This window comes from Salvia splendens, chromosome 18 (assembly GCF_004379255.2).
Source record: "Salvia splendens isolate huo1 chromosome 18, SspV2, whole genome shotgun sequence".
Classification (NCBI taxonomy): domain Eukaryota; kingdom Viridiplantae; phylum Streptophyta; class Magnoliopsida; order Lamiales; family Lamiaceae; genus Salvia; species Salvia splendens.
In genome coordinates this window covers 6,004,911-6,017,125 of record NC_056049.1, presented here as the reverse complement: position 1 = coordinate 6,017,125, position 12,215 = coordinate 6,004,911, and the positions used below count along the sequence as shown (strand labels likewise).

Genomic DNA, 12,215 nt, shown 5'->3' with positions numbered 1-12,215 from the left:
TCATCTTTAATGGTGGATTTAAATTTCTTAATATAATAATGGAGTACTCCTATTATTTTATAGGAGAAGAATACAAAGTCATAGAATGGTGAGGAAGAAGTATTAAATGTATTTGCCATAATGTGGGGGGTCTCTTCCTCATGATTAAAAAGTGAATGTCTAAAGGTCTCCATTGGTTCGACCTTTTATTTTCGAAATCAAAGATACAAACAGAGCAAATAATTTAAAACTAATAACTACTGCTGCAGGCTGTACTACAAAAATTAACCAAACAAGATATGAAGCTATTTATTAGTAGCATAACAAATTAATTCTGCAATTATTATTATTATTATTATTATTATTATTATCAACAACCTAGCTATGATTATTTATTGTATACGAATATAATCAAAATTAAAACTGAAAAATGGTAGTTACAAATTGTGATGGCGCAAGGGTTGAATTATTTGTTATCATGATGCAATCATGTATTCTTGTTATTTGCCAGCTTCTAGTTTTACCAAAATGAAATAAAATTAAATGTTGCATGTATAAATAACAAAATACACAATAAATCTTAGTATTAACCACTCGTATAAGTATCTTATACATAAACACTAATTGGATTTATTTTTGAACAAATCACAATCATAATTAATACGTATCATATTCTAATTGATCAAATATAGGCACCGTAACGATAATAAAACGAAAGGGTGGCTCTATATTTCTAATTTGCTATATACATCCAATAATCCAACTAATATTTATTGCAATAAATATTCTAGCTGGTGTACATGAACGAAAACTGCAATTAGGTCTTACAAAAAGATAGAGCAAGAAGAGCACTTGTATTTATTCCCATAAATATATCGCTTTTGTCTAAGTTAATCAATGTGCAATTTAATATTAGCAGTAATTGAGTTGGTGTGAAGAAAGTACAAATTGATGTCAGGGTCAAAAACAAAAAATTGAATTCTCATTGATTAAAGAATATATAAATGCCAGAACAAGAATTCCAAGTCATATATTCACTTGGATTCTTCATTTTCGAGTAGTTTTAATTTTTTTTAAATATTACTCCACTTGAAGTTAGTCAAATAAGTAATACACGAGTATTAAATGGATATTAACGATATTACTTGGAATATAAATCGGAAATCAATGATAATCTTTGTAATAATACTAGTGTTGGTTTCTGGGGATTACAAGAGATAACAGTAGGGCGTAATACAACCCAAAAGAAAGAAAAGGAGAAACTGAACTAAAGAAATTACAATAGAAATCGAAACAACTAAACCAGTATGATAGCCGAGTCGAGGAGGCAAGACGAGATACGCCACAGTAGTGCTCTCGTTTTGGCGTGTCGTCCCCAAAGGTAAAACGGCTACGTCTCTTTTGATGCAGCACCGCAATCAGCAGAGCTCCGGCGAACTGGATGGAAGAGAGGGCAGAGCTTCGACAGAAAAACTATGCACAGAGAGAGGGAGAGAGCTTATGCTTGTGAATTGTGTGTAGAATGCAGTGGAATGACTAGCCTATTTATAGGCCAAGCCACCATGCAGGGTCAACCAAGCCATGAAAGGCTCATCATGGCAGATTCGTAACCGCCGGCGGTTACGAGCGTGTGGCAGGAGTGTGCCTTTCACGTGTGGAGCGTGTGGATTTCTTATGTGGCAGTCGTGACTGTGCCTCGCTTGACGACGTGTCAAGCCACTTGGACTGCTGACTCAGCGGTGGTCTAAAAATATTAGTTTGAGCCAAGCACCAAGCCCAAAGACCAATTGCCCAGATCTGAGATCGGGATCGGGCCTGACGCCCGCGACCGCGAGCACGGGCTCGGGCGGGCGGCGGCAGCGCGCGCGTGCGCTCGCGTGTGGGCTCTTTCACCCATCTTGGTCCACTATAATTATTAAGTAACATAAAGGCACTTAATTTAAGCACATTAAAAGATGTGTTACTCCTCCAATGTGGGATAATTAACACTAGTTAATTATTCCCTAAGCTCCAACTCCAAGCTTTAATTAAAAGGTAATTATGCCCAACTTTAATCCACTATTTCTCACTCACCGGAAATCGGATTTGAGAAAGTGAATATACTACATTTATCTACGTAAAATGTAGACCGACGCTATGTCATTTAATTTTACAAAATTAAATGTCTCGTCACATTTATTATTTGGTCAAAATCCAATGACCGGGCATATTTAATCCATGATTTTTACAACTAGAAATTATCTTTGTAGAAACCAAATATTTCCATTTTATATCTTCATATTCAAATCAAAGATTTGATTAGGAATACCGAATATATCTTTGTGAAACTAAAAACCAAAGATTTCCATTCTTCACAATCTTATCATTTTGTTTTAAGTATTAAATGGACCCCTAATATTTTCTTTTATTCGGGTCCATTAATTAATAATTATGTCTGTCGACGATATTGGTTGTGCGAGCCAATTAACTCTTCTATTTAATTTTATATATCCCTCAAATAACGTCCCCTTTAACACAAGATATATATTGGATATTAGCATACTTTCAAAAAATAAATACTACTCATAGCACACTAGTAAATAAACTCACAGTAGTAAGGAATGGAGAAAGGACAATATAATGTGCAAAAACGTTCTACAGCATCTATTAAAAATAAATAAATTATTATTTTATAGTTTGAGCCGTCCACAAAATTTATTTCTATCTATTTATGATCATTTTGTCTATTTAATAAAATGAGACCTCTTTTCATTAATAATACTTTTAATTATTTATTTATTTATTTTATCTTTCATACTTTAGAAGCAATTTCACATTAAAATACAACAATTCAGCATCATAACTATATTTTTGAACGAATATAGTAGTACAATATTTTTATGCCTTATCAATAATATATCTCGAAACTCAGTAAAAACCGTACTGAGTAACTATTTACTTCATTAAATAGCCGATCAAATTATTGAATAACATGTCTTATTGTTAAGATTGTAACCATTATATGTACATGTTTATGTTCGTGTGTTTTAATCAATCTTTTAAAAATAGAATCGGTAAATGAACCGATTACATTTAATTGGTTAAACGGATCGAGTTAATCACTATTTTAGCCGGATTACTACCAAAAATATGTGCTCATAATACTATATCGTGATATAATTAAATTTAAATTATACTAAAACATTACTAGTACAATTTAGTGCATTATAAACACAACTATATTGTGGAATACAAGTGTTGAATCTCAATGACATTAAACGTCAACATGTTTATAAATTTAGAAATAAAAGAATACAAAAATTATATAATTAATGGAAAATATCATTTAAAAATTTCTTAGATATGATATCACTAATCTTTTACTTTAAAAGTTACATATTGAATAGCACATTATGTTACAAAAAAACAGAAAAAATTGAAATTACAAAAAAATAAAATATACCTTGTACTAATTTATCAACAACAACTAGAATATAAAATTAAATTACAATAATTTTAAAATTCATCCATAATTGTTTTTATTAAAATGATAGGTATAAGTACTTTATTTAAAACGTAGAGAACCAACCATCGACCTACCCATAACCCTTGTATTAACTTTAATCAGAGTAGAATTAACTTAAGCAGCGCCATCAAATAGTTAAGAGTAATCACTTAATTTAATAATTAAATTATTTAAAGACGTATCGAATTGTACGCTGATTGCAAGGAGTCCGTTGACAAAATACGTAACCGGCAGCTGCCAGTCAGTTTTCAATTGCAGAAAGCCGACCCCTCACTTTATAATATTAGCCCTTTACCCAAACCAAAATAAGAAGAAGACGATGATGAATTTTTGGAGCTTTCTTCACTGATCCTTTTTCTTTTTAATTGTCTCTCCTCTGATTTCATTTTTTACACAATCCGACCTCTGAACAAGGTGTCTTTTTGTTTCAATTCATCTTTTGTCTCGTTTGCTGAATTCCCCCTTTGGATCATGCATCCACTTTGTCATCACTAACCGTAAAGCCCTTCCCTTCTGTCAGAGCCTCTTTGTGAAAGATGGTTTTGAGCTGGCGACGAGCCTTCTGCACTTCTATCCCCAAGGATCAGGACCGCCCTGGAGACGCCTCCACCCCCAGGCTCGCCTCCAGATTCGGCAGATTCTTCTCCGAGCCCTCCACGCCTCGATTCCACTCTCAGCCGCTCTCCAGCCCCTCTCTCCGTTGCCGAACTGCTGCTGCTCCATGTGTTACGCCTTCCGAGAGCCCTAGGCTTCAATGCCGGACTAGGAAGAGTCCGCGATTCTTCACCAGCTCCGCGCCTTCCTCGCCAAGGTCGCCGTCCACGTTTTCGCTGATTAAATCCGGACTCCGTATCACCAAGGTGCGTAGGCTACAGTGGAATTTCGTTATTAGCGTTTGATTTGAGTTTTTTTTTTTGGTATGATTTGGTAATAATGGATGAGTTGAAACTCTACTGTACGAGCAGAGTAGGTGCGGAATATGCTTGCAGAGCGTGAAGACGGGGCAAGGCACCGCCATTTTCACGGCGGAGTGCGGCGACGCTTTCCATTTCCCGTGCATCGCCGCTCACATGAAGAAGCAAGGGGTGAGATCCGCCCTCGCCTGCCCCATCTGCAGCGCTACATGGAAGGAAATGCACCTCGTGGAAACCGATCCATCCACCGATCTGCGCGGCGCGGATAATAAATCCTCTTCTGTGTTTAAGGTCTACAACGACGACGAGCCGCTCTCCTCTCCGACTTCCGGCGCGCGATTCATTCCGATTCTCGAATCGGATGAGACTGAAGAGGAAAACGACGATTTCCCCGGCTTCTTCGTCGCCAACAATGTCGTTCCGGATAAGATCAAGTCAAGGAATGTGGAAATCGGTCTGTTATCTGAGGCGGTTGTGGTGTCAGTAGGAAAAACTAGCGAGACATACGCCGTCGTTTTGAAGGTGAAAGCTCCGACGCCGCCTCCGCGAAGAGCGCCGATCGATTTGGTGACCGTGCTGAATGTGAGCAGAAATGTAACCTCCGATAAGCTCCATCTAATGCGGAGGATGATGCGGATGGTGGTGTCCTCCCTCTCCGCCGCCGACCGCCTCTCCATCGTCGCATTCTCCACCACATCCAAGCGGCTTCTCCCCCTCCGCCGCATGACCACCGCCGGCAAGAGATCCGCCCGCCGCATCATCGACGCCGTCGTCGCACTCGACGGCGGCGCCACCAGCGCCACCGACTCGCTGAAGAAGGCTGCCAAGGTCATCGAGGATCGCCGCGAGAAGAATCCCGCCGCCAGCATCCTTCTCCTCTCCGACGGCCACCGCAGCGGCCCTCTCGTGTCGTCCACGCGCTTCTCCCAGTCCGAGATCCCCGTCCACTCCGTCAACCTGAGCGCGTGCGTCCACGCTCCTCCCGGAGGCGATCATGCCGCGAACTGCGTGACCAGCCTGCTTAGCCAGGTGGCGCAGGACCTCCGGGTCCAGGTCTCGTTCGCGGCAGGTTCGGCCCCGGGCGAGATCTCCGCGGTCTACACCTACGCGGGCAAACCGGCCCTGGTCGGATCCGGTTCGAGCTGGTGCCGGGTGGGGGAGCTCCACTCGGAGGAAGAGCGAGAATTGCTAGTTGAAATGAGGGTCCCACCAGCAACCGGTGGTGCCCGGAGGCTAATGTCGATCCGTTGCTGTTACAAAGACCCGTCAACTCAACAGACCATATACGACAAGGAGCGGTGCCTCGTCATCCCCCGCCCACGCGCCGTCGGATCCTCCACTCGCGACATCCAACGCCTCCGCTGCCTCTTCGTCACCACGCGCGCTGTAGCCGAGAGCAGCAGGCTCTCGGACCGCAACGATGTGGCCGGGGCGCTCAGCATGCTCGCCTCGGCCCGCGCCCTCGTCCTCCAGTCGGGCTCGGGCTCTGGGGAGGAGTTTGTGCGCGGCCTGGAGGCCGAGCTCGCTGTGCTGAATTGCAAGCGGCAGGACCTGGCGCAACCGCGATTGGGCCGGCCCGAAGACAACAAGGCCGAGCCGCTCACGCCGACGTCGGCTTGGCGGGCAGCCGAGCGCCTCGCCAAAGTCGCTATAATGAGAAAGTCATTGAATAGAGTCAGCGACTTACATGGGTTCGAGAATGCGAGATTTTAATATTTGTGTTTGTTATTATTACTATTATTATTATTATGAATATCTTAGTAGTCAAATAAATTACAAAAAGTTACTATAAGAAAAATGTACAAATATATTTTGTGAAAAAAGGCCAGAGGTGGTTTGTGAGGCCCATGGAAATGAGAGGCCCCGCGTAGTATAATTGATTGAGGGGTATCGTTGTGGGGTTTCTCAAATTAATTTTTTTTTTTTTTTTGGGGGGGGGGGGGGGTCATGATATATTGCTTGTTCTATTATTTCTTTTATCCTTATTTCAAATTATAAAATAGTTGTAGGGAACGATGTTATGATTTGATATGAATGGATGTCTTATAGCAATCAACTGAAAAGTTATCGTGGAGGTGTCCTTTTATGTAAAAAATTAATATTGTTGGTATATATGTGTTGAAGTAAAGCTTGGTTTGTATTAAGTGGGAGTGGGGTTTTGGTTTTATGTTGTTCAAAGGAGTGGGGTTTAGTTTTTGGCTGTGTATGGATATAGCTCTAGTGCTCTATACCTTTTGACATGACTGAGATTTGAGTGAATTTTCTTTAACAAAATTACGCAAGAAGCATTCAAATTGTTATCATCCACTCTTTGTATGGATTCCAATCACCTTTCGGTACAACGTCTCACACTCACGCACTAAGCAGAACTAAATTACGAAAACCATTTGCCAAATAAATTTAAAAGGTTTTTTCTTGCAAAACATTGAAAAAACAGTTGGAAATGGGCATGTGCGCGAAATGGGTGTCTTGATTTGGGGCAGCTTTCAATTCAAGATGGCAAGTGAGATCACAAAATACCAGAATTTGATAATAATTGAGAAATCGTTGGGTTAATCGAGCTGGGCCATATGATGTGCACAGAGCAAGATTAACAACCTGTCTCAATTTTTGCCATTTAAATCCAATTTTGTCAGCCACATTCTTAGCCATTTCCTCACACATATTTTCCTACACCAAAACCTTCTTTGTGTCATTTTCAATTTGGTTGGTGCCACATTGATATAGATCATGATCAAGAGGCCATGTTACATAAATAATTGAGACCTCCAATTAGTGCCTTTGCAGTACACCAATTAAATATTGATTGGGAATCATGATATGTTTTCATGAAAACTCAAAATGGATCACTAACACTTTTGGAAATCCCAAGAAAAATGAGAAATTTGAAAATTATATCCACCCCAGCATAGCTTTATTCACACGTTTGAAAATAAAATGTGGTTTTGAGCAACTTTTCTTCTCCATTGAGAGCAAAACACCCTGAGTGGGAGAGATCCCAAAAAGGTAAGAGTGTTAAGGGCAATAAAATCTTAAATATCTTTAGAGAGAGAGGGAGGGGAGGGGTTGCACCAAAAAGCTAAAGATATGGATTATTCTTAACTTTTAGAATCCTGAAATTGCGCATCTATAAAGGTTTTGAGATGAAATTTGGTGTGCCACTCTCATGTAAAATTCAATGGTTACTTTTTACTATATTTGGCCACCATTTAAGGGCACATTTTTTTGTTCTTCCTCCTGACATTATTTATGATTCGTTGTTACAAATGATCATATTGTATTTTCGCTCAAAACACAAGCTCTGTATAAAACAAGTGCCCAGTTTGTATCCCATTATTCAAATACTCCTTCATGTTACTACTTTACACAACTAAATTCAAAGGGGGAAAATGCTCAAATCTGAGAGGAAATACAGGTTGTTGTGTTACTTAGTGGGATAGCAACAAAAATGAGAGGCTAGCCATAAACAAAAGGAATTCCATCAATTAGATATTAATATAAACAACACAATCACCAAGTGCTTTATGAGTTGGAACCAAGATAGGAACTAGAAGGTTCATAGTGAAAATCTCACACAAGACAAGATGTTGAGCATCATATGGTGATTTCACCATCCACTAATCATACAATGTCCAAATATTATGATTAATATGGGATTTTATATGGCACATACCTCCTCCCAGTTTGTTGTTTGATTTGCAAGTAGAATCTATTTACAGTCCATCCAACAATAACACCACCCAAGTCCGACACAGAAGAAGTAAAACAACAATATAGTGATAACAAGATCTAGTTTAGCCGACATACACGCTTTATATTCAATGAAGGGGCATTTCCCTTGCGTTTGTGATGGCAGTAGGACGAACCACTTTCCAAGCTTTAAGCAGCATCAGAAATGTAATTGCGCACACTGACCTGCTTCGACTTCAGCAGGGCAATAGGGGCACTTGAAGCGCCTAGTGCTGTTGTTTTTGGACAACTTGGTGATGGATTGCTTGCATAAAACATGCCCACATGTTAACAGCATGGGAGGATTCTCTTCGCTTACTTGGTCGCGGCTAACTGGGCACACGAACACAGAATGGAACTGAAACTCCCTGTCCAAATCCACTGGCACCGGTAGTTGTTTCATTGTCTGCCATTCCTGCTTCTTCCCAGTCATCACGTTCATCAGCTTCAGAAGAGTAGGCAACCCCTGAACTCCAGCGGCAATTGTTACACTCAACGGACTCTCGTAAGATTGCCCCATAAGATTGCAGAACTGTTGTGCGAGTTCCACAGATAGTTTGTCCCAATGTATGGAAGATAGTAATTCTGCATACGGTGAGGAATCAAGCCTTCCAGCCCATAAAAGGCAAGCCATAAGTTTCTGGAAAACAGCCATATGTTGGGTAGCAAATGGAGCCAAAAAGTCTCTGGCATACTTTAGAGCTTCATCCCTGCCCCTGTTCTGCAAGATCTCTACAAACTGAAGACGATGCAGTTTCAATTCTATGTCAGACCCATTTTGATTCAGTTGATCATGATTCCTCGCTGCCCAACCCAGAGAGGGCTCCAGGTTCCTACATTTCATGGCTTCCAAGATCTGGAACATTTCTAGAAAAGGGGATTTACTTGCTGCAGCCTCTAGTTCCTGCGACTCATTGATGAAGCAGTCACCAATATCAAATTGGCCCTCTCGATAGAAATGGCTGGTAATAATTTGGTTAACAGTGTGTATATCAAAATCAATATTGCGATAAGCCTTTGAGATATCAGGGTTGAAAGATTTCTCGAGAAGCTTTGGGTACTTGCTTAACGCAACATTTAATTCCTTTTGTGTGCTTTCCAGATGGCTGAGAGGAGCAATTTCTTTCAGCTTAGTTTTCAGTTCATTGAGGATCAATTTATGAGCACATGGAGATGCAGAATCTTGTTCAGATTGTAGTCTCAAAAAAGCCTTTTCTATTTCTTGCCCGATCTGTTCAATTACTTCTTGAGATTTTGAGGATGAGAGCTTTTGCTTCTTTGTAACACGGTCAAAAGCATCCTTGATGGAATTTAACTCCATTACCAAAAGCTTGGGTTTAAACCGATTGAGATATCTCGATAAAATGAGTGCCACCTAAAAAAAAAATAACAAGTTAAGTTCAGATAGCCATAAGTCGACTCTTTAATATACGTACAATGACAATAACATTAAGATACCACATCTAGCATCATAGAGAACTAAACAAATAGACGAATGGGTTCACCAGTCAATGTTAGTATAGACACAATGAGCATTGATTTGGTGAGACCACTTAAGGCCTATGCCCAGGTGATATCATTTCATTCCCACAAATGCCAGAAGCATGCTACCCAACACATAGGGAGGAAAAATGTCAGGAGATAAAAGAACAAAATGCTTAGTGTAATCCAGGACTTCCTAAAATGCTGCATGCCTTGAACTCTATTAGTGTCATTCCAACTAACTTCTAATAATGGGATAATACTGTTTTGACTTAATAGCTTCCAAGCTGTGCTTAGTTAAATCCTTAACCAAGCTTCAGATGAAGAAGGTCAGCTCAGTACAAAGTTTCGGCGACGGATCAGCAAGCTTCTTTCAATTAGCCTAGGGTGCAAACCAAATGCATTAAGTAATAAATAAGAGAACATGACTCTTTGTTCTAATAAGAATAGGACGCGACTCTTTTCTCTTTTTGGTGAAAAAAAAAACAGGATGTCAGATAACATAACACTTCAGAATTTTCAGCCCATTTAGTTTCGCATTTGAAAGATTTTATCTTAAAATCTGAAATCTGGTGTTGCACAACATGGTATACCTCGTAAAATACAAAATGTGTTAAAAACATAATCAGAAATATTCACGGATCAAGCACTAAAAATACCAAATACAGGATTAGAATATAATATTACACTTATGATTGATTAAATAAGTAATGGAACAAGTAGCAAAGCCAAGTCATGCTTAAGTCAGCCCCATCATGAAAATGGAACTTTCTGGTCACATGGGGTTTATGAGACTCTTCTGTCAAAGGATCCTTTAATAAATGTCCCATGTCCATGATTTACCATTCTTTTCTTTTCATATAGTAACAATTAATAATCTGTATCTGTGCCTTCTATATTAGTGGTGCAAAAACTATTTTGGATAACCAATTAACTAAACTAACTTACAGTAACATCTTCAAGAATACCTTACTCATCTTTGCATAGTCTACTGAATCACTGCTCACTATGATATGACGTATCAGAAAGTACAGTCATAATAATTGTACAGACTTAGTTTGTAGAGTACACAATGTTGCACATAAAAATCTTAATTTCTGATAAAATCTTGTGCCGAGCAAAGAAATGTTTGACTTAGAATGGAGCAGAGGTAGTGGTAATCAACTCTGTAGTAGAATTCAAGATGTTTGATCTTGAATGGTTTGATGAGGAAGAAAAGTTCTAGGCTGAGAGCATAAGTGATGTAAGTCTTCAAGAAAAATTTGATGTACTTGGATTCTTGGCAATGATTAAGTGTTTTTTGTGGTTCTAGACATATGGTATATAGTATTTCCCATACATAGTGAAGCATAAAGATTATACTACAATACGATCCAAACTTCATGTGTCACTGATTCCAACCCAGAACATCCACAATACTTTGTTAACTAGACATAAGGATATTATAGTACTTACCAGAATACTCAAGGATGAGATATACAAAATGATCCACAGTGTCATTGTTTTCAACCAAACATCTATAATAACCCTTAATTTTCATAATTTTAGTTCAAATTCACACCACCTATGAATTTTATGTACACCAAAACAAAATATTTTCAATTTATTTTATAATAACTCAATGTTCAGTTACATATTCAGAAGAACAAGATAAACAACATTTGCAATTTTTGTCATGAAGAAAGTTAGTGGAAGGAGGACCCATTGTAGAAAATCAAATAATCAATCATGCAAGTGAATATTACTTTCTGAACTGGATTTATTCGGAAAACAAGAACCAGGCATTTCCAGCCCTTAACTTCAGAACTTACCGAACTGTAAAGGCAAACTGAAATGTAGGTGGAAACAATTGACGCGAATACGAAAAAAAAAATCATAGGATCACTCTTATATAGAACATGCCCAAACTATAACAAAATAAATCACCATTTACAGACAGTTCATGAATCCTAAACTAGTCTAAATTAAATCAGATCCTCCAAAACCAAAAATTAGTAAAAAGAAAAAGAAAATGTTGAGAATGCCACAACACCCTTCGCAATGTTCTGAGCCTACAGCACTCAACATTCATAACAAAGTTAACGGTCTCAGAAGCCTTATAAACCACAGAAGCAATTGCACATTCACGCAAGCAGGAAAAAAAAAAAGAGTTCTGTCTCAATGTTCGAGAAGATAATATTTCTCATTAGTGCTCATAAATCATAATACTTCCAATTGAGCTGCAACTATTGAAGAGAAATGCAAGGAATCTATACCTATACCACACGAAGTTCACCGATTTCGCTCAATGACCAATAAAATTGAAAGAAACTTCCGACCAACAGCGACACCAATATGAGGGGAAGAAGAGGTTCCAATACCTGCAGATAATTATTTGGATCGATGAGAAACGGTGGGTAAAGTTAAATTGGGGAAGATTCAAAATCCTAGGGCAATTGACACAAACATGAGCATAGAGATTGAAAGAGAGAGAGAGAGAGAGAGAAAAGTAAAGTGACCAGATGATAGGAGGGGAAGAGTTTAGAGAGAAGAAATGGTATGCAATGATGATTGGTTGATTGAGGGCACTTCTGGTAAAAATTTGTTGATCAGAGAAAGAAGATGCC

General features: G+C 39.0%; 2 protein-coding genes across 4 annotated transcripts; one reads left to right on the top strand and one right to left on the bottom strand.

The window, feature by feature from the left end:
- The first annotated feature begins 3,782 nt into the window (after positions 1-3,782).
- On the top strand, positions 3,783-6,542 carry LOC121775805 (probable E3 ubiquitin-protein ligase EDA40). Its single transcript, XM_042172871.1, has 3 exons — positions 3,783-3,898; positions 4,005-4,344; positions 4,450-6,542. Exons 2-3 carry the CDS (start codon positions 4,021-4,023, stop codon positions 6,109-6,111), a joined length of 1,986 nt encoding a protein of 661 aa, XP_042028805.1. The 5' UTR covers positions 3,783-3,898; positions 4,005-4,020; the 3' UTR covers positions 6,112-6,542.
- A 1,441-nt stretch (positions 6,543-7,983) lies between these two features.
- On the bottom strand, positions 7,984-12,215 carry LOC121777644 (protein RMD5 homolog). 3 transcript variants are annotated; one of them, XM_042174960.1, is made up of 3 exons: positions 12,108-12,215; positions 11,865-11,969; positions 7,984-9,502 (listed from the first exon to the last, which is right to left on the bottom strand). In XM_042174960.1, the coding sequence occupies exon 3, from the start codon at positions 9,446-9,448 to the stop codon at positions 8,288-8,290; it is 1,161 nt and encodes a 386-aa protein (XP_042030894.1). In that variant the 5' UTR covers positions 9,449-9,502; positions 11,865-11,969; positions 12,108-12,215; the 3' UTR covers positions 7,984-8,287. The 3 variants fall into 3 exon arrangements, with proteins under 3 accessions (XP_042030894.1, XP_042030895.1, XP_042030896.1); XM_042174961.1 differs by having other exon boundaries at positions 12,056-12,170; XM_042174962.1 differs by lacking the exon at positions 11,865-11,969 and having other exon boundaries at positions 11,970-12,192.

What these genes read in the sequence shown, in the direction of transcription:
- LOC121775805 (XM_042172871.1), top strand. Translation starts at nt 4,021, where the DNA reads ATGGTTTTGAGCTGGCGACGAGCCTTCTGCACTTCTATCCCCAAGGAT. An exon ending in CCGGACTCCGTATCACCAAG is followed by an intron (nt 4,345 to 4,449) that starts GTGCGTAGGCTA and finishes CTGTACGAGCAG; the next exon opens with AGTAGGTGCGGAATATGCTT.
- LOC121777644 (XM_042174960.1), bottom strand. Translation starts at nt 9,448, where the DNA reads ATGGAGTTAAATTCCATCAAGGATGCTTTTGACCGTGTTACAAAGAAG.